General features: G+C 34.7%; 1 protein-coding gene across 2 annotated transcripts in view; it reads right to left on the bottom strand.

The window, feature by feature from the left end:
- Positions 1–12,930, bottom strand: part of MCTP2 (multiple C2 and transmembrane domain containing 2) — a 193,866-nt gene that overhangs the window by 145,162 nt on the left and 35,774 nt on the right. For both annotated transcript variants that reach the window (XM_008048190.2, XM_008048192.2), the window contains exons 4-7: positions 11,585–11,727; positions 10,727–10,803; positions 10,076–10,187; positions 6,058–6,093 (exon numbers count right to left, since the gene is read on the bottom strand). In XM_008048190.2, the coding sequence (XP_008046381.1) occupies positions 6,058–6,093; positions 10,076–10,187; positions 10,727–10,803; positions 11,585–11,727 (368 nt within the window). The remainder of the gene's footprint in view (positions 1–6,057; positions 6,094–10,075; positions 10,188–10,726; positions 10,804–11,584; positions 11,728–12,930) is intronic.

Here is a 12,930-nt window from a genome sequence, read left to right as displayed (position 1 = left end):
GACAGAAGTATAAAAATATCAGTGTTCCAATGTTGTCAAAGCATCCTATTTTGATGCCTATTAATTATTTTTCCTAAATCATTGTGAGAAATGTACTAGTCAATGGAAACAAACACATTTTAAAAAATCAGTACCAAAAAATAAAATAAAATAATGAATAGTAAACTTCAGATTCCAACTAGATTGACCACTACATTGAAAAGCTAAGAGGAAACATTCAGTCCATAAAAAGGTTCCACCAAAGTATTCCTTTCAAGCTTTTTCAACATGTACAACTACTGTTTCTTGTCAACAGCTTTTACAGCATGGCGTGAGAAGTACCATGCATCCGTGGACCAGGCTCCCAGGAAAGTTCCCACTCGGCAGTGCCCTATATCAACTGAAGAGGATCCAGGAATCATAAATTCTCCTAGAACTACACAGAATTCTCTGCATAAGAATATAAAGAAAATATTTTCCGTTTCCCACATGCACACGTATATGGAAGATAAGAATTATATTTGTAGATGAAAACTATATCATAGTTCCAAGGACATGGATAATCTGTGTGTACAAATACATTAGCTATAAAAGTGTTGCCTTAAATTTGTATTTTTAAATTATAAGGGGATATCATTACTCAACTTTTGCACCTAAAAATAAAAGTTAGATTAAGAGAAAAATTGAAAAAACAGTTAAAGACTATAAATACTCAATGACTCTGAGTTTAGGACTAGAAAAATGATTTTAATGCATTCCCTACTATTAAAAAAAATGAATAGCAAAAAATGTAGGCCATCTGGTTAAAAAAGATTTTGGTTTTGCCCTGACCTCTTGGAAGCTCAAAATTAAATGCTGGGCTCATATGCAATAGTATTTATCATCTAGTATTTCTTGATTCACTTGTTTAATCCTGCTAGCCTTCATTCTCTGCTTTATTTTTCTATGTCTTTCCTTCACTTAAAACACTTCAAAAGTACTCCTCCCCAGGGCTGGGAGTAGAGAGAAGCAAGCAAGGCACGTGGCTCTCTCTCAAGTTTCTGCAGGTGCAGGGCTGGTACCTCAGCCTGAGTGTCACCTTATGCTTTGCATCCAGGACACCTCCCTTGCCTCGCCCTCATCTTAGCCCCACTCCCATCACGTGTTAGCAGCCAGAGCTGTGGGGCCCAAAGGTCTGCCCCTCCTTCCATCTCTAGCTTTGTCTTCAGCCATTCCCAGCAAACATCTTTATTCTCTCGTCCATACCAGTGCTTCTCAAACTTGAGGGTGCTTGAGAGTCACCTTGAGGACTTGTTCAAAGGTGGCTGGGCCACATTCCCAGAGTTTCCGATTGAAGATATCCTAAGATAGGAGTCAAAAATTTGCATTTCTAACAATTTCTAGCTGCAGCTAGTCCATAGGGCACAATGTAAAGAGCAAATTGTTTGTAGCCCTATAATAAATAGATTGGAGCTCTTGCCACATGCCTCATTATTTTGTACTGAAATATATCAATTCATTTCCTCCTCATTTAGTAAGATTCATTCCAGTCTTTTTTTCTCAGAAAGTTTCTTCTGAGACCAGCATGGGGTCCAGCATCCAGCCTACCCTACCTACCTACAAAGGCCAGGATAAGGGTCTCATTAAACCCTCTGAATACCCCCATCACTCTACTTCTCATCTCTCCTTCCTGCTCATCAACTATGATGGCTGACTCTAATTCATCTTTGTTTCCAGGGATAGGTTCTACTTTAAGAATGTGTGCTCAATGAGAAGTTTTTGGACAAGACTGAGTCTATGTCATTGAAAGGAGAGATCTGATGAGACGTTGAGAAAGACAGTGTCTCTGCCCCTCTTGCCTGAAGTACACACAAGCTTTGCTAGTTCCAATAAATTGATAGCCTCACCTGAACAAGGCTGCAGCCTCCAGAAAGGAAGAAAGCCCCCAGAAGTCACTCTGCCAAGGCTAATGCTGACCAAGGCTTTATAAGGCAGCAGAAGGATCAGGGTTAAGACTTTCAGCAGTGGGTCAGTGCAGCGCCACATCTCGATTGATGAATTGATCAACTGATAGATAGATGATAGACGTGATAGAGACAGATGATAGAGACAGATAGGGTTAACTATATTAGATCATAGATAGATAAACAGATAGAGAGGCAGGCAGACAGAGATATAGGTATATAGATAAAAGCGACTGTTTTAAGTATGCAATTCTCCAATCCTTTGAGTTTAGCTAAGAAAGTAAAAAGGTAAAAGGTGTTATTCTGAGTGGGCATTTGAATGCAATTATGAATGTGTGAAAATGGAAAAAAAAAAGCAAAATAAACAAGCAGCACTTTACTAACTGAGAAGTGTTCTAGACACAATATCCCCCTTTCAGTTCTCCAAATGAACCATATTTCCTCTTACAAGAGGGTTTTGCTTATACTACTTCCTGGGTCTACACAGAAATAAGATGTGAGTTTAATTAGAGAAAAAGGTACAATGAGAGAGCATTTACCTAGAAGTTGGGAGGAGAGGCATTCATTCCAGTTTGAGTAGCACCTTTTCAACCCAAAACCACACACACACACACACACACACACACACACACACACACACACACACACACACATATATGTATATATTTGACATATATATGACTATAGGCAAAGCAATCATAAAACTCTCTCCTGGCTCTCACTCAGACTCTGGTCAAAGAGCAGCTAATTTAAGAAGAGCTAGTACAATAGAAGATAGATAGATAGATAGATAGATAGATAGATAGATAGATAGATAGAGTAGATAGATAGACACTAGATAGATTACTGCCTCCAACTTCCATGACTGTCCTCTTTCAATTTAAGTTCTCCCACATTGAACAAGACTTCTGTCAATTCCTATCAGCGTATGAAGCTAAATATAAGCCAACTGATAGGGGATTCTAAAAAATGCTGCCTACAGAGGTCAGTCTCTGCAATAAAAGAAAGAAACTGAAATAAAATATAAAGCCAAACAGGCCCAAAATTGACAACTCTAGTCAACTAATTTCATACAGGAAAAAAAAAAAATTACACCTGTAGAGGTCACATCTCCTACCTCTTAGACAGCTGACATATTAATGTTTAAAACAGTGGGTCTGAAAGGGGCTATGTAAGACTATGTACTAATCTCAGTGAAAATTCATTTATATAAAGAAAATCTATAACTAAAGAACCATTGTGGCCTGACACAGCATCAATAAGCCCCAAATGAGAGCAGGGCTGTGTGTGTGTGTGTGTGTGTGTGTGTGTGTGTGTGTGTGTGTGTGCATAAAGTTCCTGAACACAATCAGTGATTTGGTCAAATTCATTATAATTATTTTTTCTATTAGACTATTGGATAAAAGAGAAATATTGCTAATTTTTATCTCTATAATTGTTACACACATTAGAATTTGGTATGAGAAGTAACTGCTGTTATTTTTAAGTCTCTGTAATTGTAACATACACTAGAAAAGAAAGCAATAAGGTTTGGAAACAAATCTATTCACATCAAAGATCATACATAGTAAATAAATAAAGATAACTAGGTATCCGAGCCAGGCTCTATTAAGTAAACTTCCTAACTCTCATTTAAATGCTCATTTTAAAAGGCTTTTTGGTGAAAACTGAACTTATTTTAAAGGCAATCTCTATGTATTTATTATATTGAAATCCAGAGCAGAATAGTAAGGAAACAGTTGAAAAGAGAGTCTACCCAGGCTCTGCCATTTGGGAACTTTTTGGATGATTCAAAATTATAAAGCTATGGCATTAAGAGCAATTACCTAAATAACATTAAGGAAAGATTGAGGTGAAAAGTCTATGATATTTTATAGGTAATACATTACTTAGGACTAGTAAAATTTTCCATACTCAGAGCTAAGTAATCTTTATGACAAACTGTTACATAATGTTAAATATTATATGGAAATCCTAAAAAAAACAATCTTACAGTTTAAAAATACTAAAAGATAGGGCTGACCAGGCTATTTTAATTACTTTTACAGAGTGTAAATCACAGTATCTATGAAGTGTCCACGTGACTCATTGTCACAAGCCAAATTAGAAAGGAGATCACTTAACTCTTTAAAGCTGCATACTCTCAGAAGCAAAAAGACCATATAATAATTGGAATTCTTCAGCAATATATAACCTGTATGTTTCAAATAAAAACATATATAGCTTTCAATGAACTTTAGTCATCTAAGATTTTGTTAAACATATATACTAGGTTTGGGCAACTATTACATTTCTGAGCCCAGTACACTGAAGTCAAAATTCTAGAAACCACCATGACAGAGTAAAAAAAAAAAAAAAAAAAGACAACAACTCAGTTTCAAGACACAACTCTGCAGTATACAAATAAATACTGCTCTCTGGGATCCTCCGTTCCCTTCATATTTTTGATATCTTTATCCAGGCCGTCAACATTTTTTCTATCTCTCTTCATTCCTTTGGCCATTCTTCCATAACCTCTCCTGTCCTCCCTAGACTACAATATTCCCCAAGCTCACAATTTTTCTTTCTAGCCTTTATGTTCTTCCACAAACTGCCAGTGCTCTTCCACAGACCAAAGCTCCCTAACTAAAGATGGTTATTGATGTACAGTACCAGTGTTTTAGTGCAGCAGCAGAATCAATAAACGAGAAAATACTGCTTTGTCAGGCTTCAGCAAAGCATTCTGGGAAACTTTACTGCCTTGAGTGGTTACAGAAACTCTTAATATGAGAGAGCGAGAGCTGGGCTCTTTCCTGTGGTGAGAAATGATGTTCTTCTACCCTCTAGTGACTATAAAGGAATAAGGCAAAAGTTGGAGGAAATTTTTGGACAGCTTCATGTTATTATGTATCATTTCTTAATTTTATTTCTAAAAAGAATCAAGGTCTTGGCACCAAGTGAGCTGATAGGATAGCAAAACACCTTATCAAACTTATTTTAAAGTGTACAAAATGCAAAGGCATATATTTTAGTAAGCATGAGTTCTTTGATGCTTTTAGATTTCCAAAAGCAAGATTTGGAAAGTTTGGCTTTCCTCCTAAGTGACTAGTGCAAGTGAGTTTAAAATTCTGTTTCTCTAAATCTCTCTCTCTCTCTCTCTCTCCCTCTTTCTCTCAGGCACCAAGCCCCTCCCTGTAACACACACAGACCACAAACTCAGAGAATGTCCGAGCTGGAAGTGTTCCCTGTTTAAACTTCTTATTTTACAGATAAATAAACAACTGAGGTACAATGAGTTTAGAAATCGGAGCTGACATATGTTGTACACATGTACGTGTATATGCAAATACACGTATACACAGAAACTGCCTATACATTGTCTTCCTTTCACACATACCACCACCACTAGTACCACCCACAATTCAGCAAGTGAACTGGATTGACAGTCTGAATTATTGCATCTTTATTAAGAATAAGTTTTTGTTGAGCCTCTTTAAAAATAGCAGTGCTTCTAAATTATAAATACTTTTCTGTATTGTTTATTTATACATTAATTTTCACATTTAGTCACATCACAATGTGCCAACAATAATTTGATAAATTAGTAATATATTTCTACAAGTTTTATAAGTTAGACAGTATTGTATAATTGCTTAAAATGATACTAGCAATGCAAAAAACCACCAGAACTTAATGAAAAATCTTTAAAGAAAATTCCCCCCCCAAAATAAATCAATAGCCTTTTCAGAAGACAAAAAAGAGGTTTATAAAATATACCACATATTCCTTTCAATTTTTACATTGCCCCTGTAGCACTGATGCCACTTTCCATCTAATGGTAAATAACTTCCTAGAGGACTAAATCTAACTACACTAAATTCTAAATAATCTAAGCTTAATGAAGTGTAACACTCTCACATGGCCACTACATATAAAATATTACCACTAAAACAAGCGTCAGTTCAAACATCTGGCAATATCCTTATTAAATACAATTTTTAAAGAAAGGTTTTCTTCTTTTTCATAACAGGAGTCAAAGGAAAAGAATAGTGTTATATATAATGGTTAGGTAATATAAATTATGTATATGTTTGTGTTTACCACAGAGGTGAAGATTTTAACTAAATGATCTAAAGAGAAAAACAAATATATTTACCTTGCTGGCACTTAACCGCTTCCGATTTGACCAACGCTAAGGATTGTATCCATGGAATGGTGAGAATGGCAAAATAAAAGAGGGAAACAGCATTGTTAACAATGTAATTACATTAAGTTAGATGGTACAGATTACACTGAGATGATTAAGACCCAAGTGCTGAGGTTACAGAGAAGGCACGTTTGAGGAAGAAAATAGAAAGAAAAAGCACATAATTATCATTTTCTCAATGTCTTCAGTATGAGAAAGCAATGGCATATGAATACTGCTTGATCCTTAGAAGTGTATTTTTAAAAATTATCTTAAAACATCATAATTTTCTCCATAAAAAGTAGAAAGACAGATTTCTTCTACTTGAAATATTCAGATAAGATTATGAAAATGTTTGAGAAACCGATGACCAGCGTTAGTTCATGGGTAGGTTTACACAGCTTTAGATGCTAGAAAAAAAAAATCCATTTACTTTCATTGATTATATCCCAATATTAAAATAAGTGGGGGGGATGGAATCATTATTGCACAATTAAGAAAGACAGGCCAATACAGCACTGAGAAAAGGAAGAAAAAAATCTTCTGAACGGCAAGAAACTTCACTACTGTTCTCTTTTGATCCCTCATTTGTCATGCCAAGGCTGCTGGATTTCATCTACAAATTCTCTCCCAGCAAAATCCTCTCATTACTCCTGTCATCATTCAGCACTGCAAACCTCTACTCTGGCTGGTTAACCAGCTAACTGGTTGTTACAACTTGGATAAATTCAGGAGATTACAACTCAATTATGAACCTAATCGAGCAGAGCACATTTACTATTATGCTTAAGGAAAAAAATACCTTTAGGTAAATGACCTATCCACTTTGCCAATATGTCTTCCCAATAAATTAGAAACCAGAAAATAAATAGTCTTCAGGGGAAATTCACTTACATTCCATTGACCAGCAACTAGAAACACTGGTACAGAAATGACTGGAAAATATTCTTCATTAATAACATGTCCCCTGGTGAAATTGGGAGTTTAGCATTTAGCACATAACATAGAATAACAGGTACTACCATCTGGGTATTAAGGTCAGGTTTTGAGGGATTTTTTTTTTCTTTTTTTCCTAACATATTAAAAGATATTTTCATCCAAACAACCACCACAATTAATTACCATCTATTTGGGGCCCTTTGACATACAATAATTCATTTGATGTTTATAGCAATTACAAAAGATAAAAAAGATAAATTAATGGAAAATGACTGAAAGGGTAAACTGAGGCAAGGTGCCTCCTTTCGATGACTATTACTGTTCACTTACTACAAGGCTACCAACTATTATATATTGAGTATCTCCACCTAGTTCTAAGCACCATATTTGATAATCTCAATCTTCACAACCCTATGCAAACAGAAAATTTTTTATCTTCATCTCACACATGAGAAAATCGCAGCTGAGAGAGGCTAAATAATTCTCTGAATTTGGCCAAACCACTGGGTGATCTAGGATTCAAAACCCAGGTTACCTGATGACAGAGTCTATAATCTTAACTACAATCCTTTTTTGCCAAGAAAAATAACAAACAGCATGTTTGTCAGCCTTCCAGCCAGTGTCTTCTCTTCTGTCTATACATGCTCATATACATTTAAACCCCTGGACTTGAAGGTAACTTTGTAGATATATTACACATGCTAAGATTTGTGTTGGCTTGGTTCTAAAGCAACAAAGACTGCCTCAATAATAATGAAAAGGAAAGTGGGTTAAAAAACTGAAAACTAAAAAACTTTCCATCAGAGTTTAAACTAAATGGAAATTTATAAACAAATTATCCAATCAAATAATCTACTGCACTCCAGCTCCAAGTGCTGGTCATTCTCACTTAAAATCCCATTACAAAAATGCCTTTAGATATTCACTTAAACTCAGTGAAAAAAACAAGTGTTTTCTGTTCATCTATTCTACCACAATATGCACTGTTAAGTTGAATAACCAACCACACATGACCAAGAATAAATTATTCCTCAACCAGTTTTCTTTGATCAAATATCTATACAGAACAGAAAGTTACCAATCAAAGTAAATGAGAGCAGGGAGGGGTTTTTTATATTATAATATCCCCACAAATATATATAAAATAAATATATGGTACTCTAGGCTTCTGCCAGACAAAAAACAAAGAAAATAAGGAAACACATGAGTGAGCAGGTAGACATTCTGACCAACTGTTCAACACAAACTACGGGGGAGTCAAAGGAAACAAGAGACAAACTAAATAAGAGGAGAATTGTGGTTATTCTTTAGACTTCAAAAATAATTTCTGTGAGATGTGTTACAAAAACAAATGCAAGCCGCATCTAGTATCAGTTACTCAAAATTTGAAATAAACTGAAACTAAAATGACATGACTTCGAGCCTCTAAATTTTGGTAACATATAAATATCTTTTACATGTCAATATTGTTGCTAGCCAGAATCCAATATACTATAGAAAAATTCACGGGGTGATCATTTAAATATGCAGCTATTTTCATGGGGAAAATTATCAACTTTTACAAATCCCACTTTAAAATATGAGAAAAATTTTAGAACACATTGGCTGGCAAGTGCTCAACCATGGGGCAAATGAGACTTATTTATTTACACTGCATGCTATGTTAACCTAGCACTCAGCCCAACAAACCAGTCACCTAATTATACCCATGGACACTGAATTCAGAGTCATAGACACAGGGGCGATACTGTCAAGACTAGGAGGAAGCTAAAGGAAGTCTCTACTTCCTTATGTGGGACAGGAAAAATAATTTTCTTTTCATCATAAATTTAAGACATTTTAACACCACAGTATCAGTTTTTTTAAGGTCTCAAGTATTAACAGAGTCCCTTAAAAAAAAGTAATAAATGGAGATTTATTAGCGGTTGTCAAGTAAATTTGCATAGGGAAGGAATTTAAATTAAAAATAGCAGATATTTAGTTGACCCTTTGAAAAGGCAATTGAAAAGTCATAGTACTGTTTTCCTACCTCCTTAAGCTACCTTCTGTGAGTTTACTAGTAAATCAGTCATGATTTTCATCATGAAACAAATTACTATTAAAAGTGTAAGTGATGTTAAAATGAAGAATATTCTCATCATCTACCCCACTACCTCAATTCAGGAAGCACTACTGGAAGCCTAATTTATGCACAGGTTTCATATTTTCATACTGGATTCCAAAAACGCTAAATTATAAGACATATTATTCTTTTTTCAAGTAGGTATTTCAGTTGGCTCTAAAAATACCCTTCAAATAGGTTATGACCAAACATGCTTTTTATTCTTATTTTAATTACTAAAATTATAAGGTATTACTCAATCAAATTATTCTATATAAAATAAGATTATGATTTGTTTCCCCATTTTTGCTCATAAGAAGAGTCACAATCATATTGTGACAAAATCTAACGCTTCATTGATGTTATAGACAACTTTAATAGGTAGTGTATTACTAAAAATTTCTATCTAGTAGGCCAGAGAACATTAAAATCTGTATCTTCCTAAAAAGTACTCTCAATGAAAAACTCAGTAGCCAAAAGTAAAAAAAGAAAAAGATACCAAAATGCTACGTATTTCTACTTGACCATCCTAAAACTATATAATGCAAAAATTAAATCCTGGGAACTGCTTTTCATAACTGAATAATGCCTAAGTCATCCAAGACCTAAAAAAGAAAAAAAAAAAAAAAAACTAAATAGAAGCCTTAACACATAGTAAAAGTATATTTCAAATGATCTATTATAAGCAAACCACAAGCAGCATGTATAGTTTTTATAACAGTAATACTAACCATATCCCTAGATAAAATAGAGATAATTCCTCAATGGATTCTCTTTCCGGTGTTTCAAAAAAGAAAATGGATATAACTCAGATGGATACTTTCAGTATCTATAAAATTATTTGTTTCTCCCTCCAAAATCATTACATAAATGTCTGTCATCTACTAGCTCAGTAACCTAAGGACAATCACAATGAAGAATTAAAAAAGAAAAAAGGATCACACTTACATGTCTCTTGAAATCACCCTGTTTTACTACTAGGTTCAAATTTAAGACAATCACTCCCATGTCATCTTCTAAACTGTTTGGATCTTCCAGTTTTAAGATATGTTCAGTGGTTCTATAAGCAAAAAGCAGCAAATAATTTTAGCACTTATTGACATGACTGTATAGTCCTATAAGGCATCAAGGGCTTATGACAAAAGCCTCCTACCACTAAATAAGGATTAGAAACAATGCTAAAAAAGCACCACATTTAATGAAAATAAACCAACTACATTCAGGGTAAAGAAATTGCTGGCATTGTTTAATTCAACAGTTGGCTAACTGATCCCTCTCCTCTACCATCCAAACAAAATTTAAATACTTGGTTTAATTTTAAGTTAGGTTAATGAAATGGAATATTAACAAGTGAAAATGCAAAATCCAATACACATTTTAGAATACATTATAAAATATTTAACATCTGACTAATATATTTGGCACCTAAAAAGCAAAAAATCTTTTTTAAAAATTTATTGAGAATTAGAACACTTTAAAGTACTCTTTCATTCATTCAGGTGTGTTGTTTTTGACATTTTATCTCAACAAGACCATTTAACACTATCTTGAGTTCACTCTAAAATTCATTATAACAATTAAAAGGTAAAAATACAATACCTGTTAAGCTCAAGATCACTGAGAATGACAAATGCAGAACCCATGAAATCAGATGTGGTTAAATCCCGATCATATACCTACAAGGAGGGCAGAGGCCAGTAACACATGAATATGGTAAACGAATTGAAGTTTATCAAATTACTAAATGCAGTAGGTTGAGAATTTTGAAATCAGTATCAGATTTTGCAATACATTTCACAGTAGAGTTAAAAAGAAATTTAGCCAAGCCAATGCAGAGTACCAAATTATTCAATCTTGCCTATTTTGCCTACTAGGATCAAAACAACAGCAAAAATTTCTTTTAAGACACTATTTATATGTATTAAAATGCAATGCAAAATGGACTATCCTCTGTAGCTTAAATTGTCTCTCATTAAAATTTAGTATTTCCCAGTGAGCAGATCTGCCAATTAAATAGAAATTTGCTAAATATTCTATAGCAATCTCATTCTGTACTTGACGCATGCAATTTTAACCCAGATGTTAGAGCAATTGCTGCTTATATCCGGTAGCTTAAAGCTCTATTAAGCATAAAGTTATACCTAACGAGAAAGGTTTTAGTACTTGTCGCCACTGCACTACCAGTAATGATTCATCCACATTCAGTAAGTTTGAATACAATCAGTGGAGATATTCTTTTCACTCTGATTTTTCAGTAGATCATATCTCAATTGATCTGAGAGAAACATACAGTTTTGTCAAATAGAATAAAGAATTCCTTCAATATCACTATTTTAAACCAGTTCTTGAGAATAATAAAAAAAATTAATTTGGCAAGTTTACTTTATAAGAGGGCATGAAAAACTGCTGAGAGATGTTTTTAATGAAGGAGCAGATTTGAAAGCCATCTGTTATTACCTTCACACGTAGCTTTTGATCAAGGCTTTGTATTGGCAATACAACTATCTCATCCCAAATTGGATTCAAGTTCTTATATATAACTTTACTTTTGTACAATGTCTTCCCATTCAGCTTAAATTTCACATAGGGATCACTTGTGCCTTTAAAAGAAAAAAAGAGAACAAGACAATTTTTAAATGCACGTAAAAACCTAGGATCTGCATTACATAAAGATCCTGTCTACACTTCCCAGGCTAATGTCTCCCCGCACAGAGATCAAAGGTCTCAGAGATGGAGGAGAGAGAGAAAAATGAAACAAATTGGGGTAAATGAATGATTTCTTTTTTTCCTCCAGTGGTAGAATATAAATGGGCTCTTTGAGCTTTTTCTGTCTTGTTTCATTGTGGGTACATCACACCTACGCTATCCACAAAAATTCAAGATATAAAATCCACTAGCATGAGCCAACGGTGTCCGCAGTCCTGGCAGCGAGTCAGTGAAAGGGGAAGAAACTAGTTTCAAACATTAAGTCAGATGGCTGATTCAACAGAATCCTGTACTTTAAAATATAATCATAATAAATAAATCAATCTCTGGAATTACTGGCTCAAAAGATGGCAACGATGGGGCTAAGATTGGAACTGGGGGCGTAGAGATTAAATTGACAAAGTTGCCTTTCTTCATCGTCTCCCCGCACCTGCACTAAAGCAGCAGACATTGTCTTACCCCAGCCAGCTGAACGCCACATCAGCCAGGCCCTCCACTGGCCTCGAAGCTGACACTGCTGACCTGCCGGCTCCTCCCTGGGAGCTTTGAAACAGACGCCAAAAGACATGAATAATGTCCCTCCAGTCACTATGACCAAAGTAAAAAGAAGGGTTGATGGCAGACCCTCCTCCACACTTTTCAGATCAGTTGAAGTTAAAAAAAAATGCTGCAAACATAATGCATGAATTATGAATTATGAATTGTTATGTCCATGTGTTTATCATCACACAGTGCCTGGGATATACTTGTTCGTTAATATCCAATGAATGGTGAATAGAGAAGGCACACGAATGAACAAGTCAACGAGGGGTTAAATGAAGGCCAACTAATAATGCTAAAGAGAAAGAAAACAATCTAATTTGGGGAGTTAGGATATTGTAGTTAAGACATAGCACTGTGAATAAGTATACAAAGACCAACAGTCCTGTTTGTCTATTGATCTATCCCACATGCCTTGGACAGTGCCCAAGACACTACCCTCCCTGCTGAATATTTATTGAAATGAATTTCTGAGATCAAAGTCAAGCTGGTATAATCTAAGAATTTTATATCAAAAAATTAATTAGGCTACTCTGCCACATTTACCGAATCATTAA

This window comes from Carlito syrichta, unplaced genomic scaffold, assembly GCF_000164805.1.
Source record: "Carlito syrichta isolate Samal-C Ts95f unplaced genomic scaffold, Tarsius_syrichta-2.0.1 Scaffold120869, whole genome shotgun sequence".
NCBI classification, from domain to species: domain Eukaryota; kingdom Metazoa; phylum Chordata; class Mammalia; order Primates; family Tarsiidae; genus Carlito; species Carlito syrichta.
This window is presented reverse-complemented; position numbering and strand designations above follow the sequence as displayed.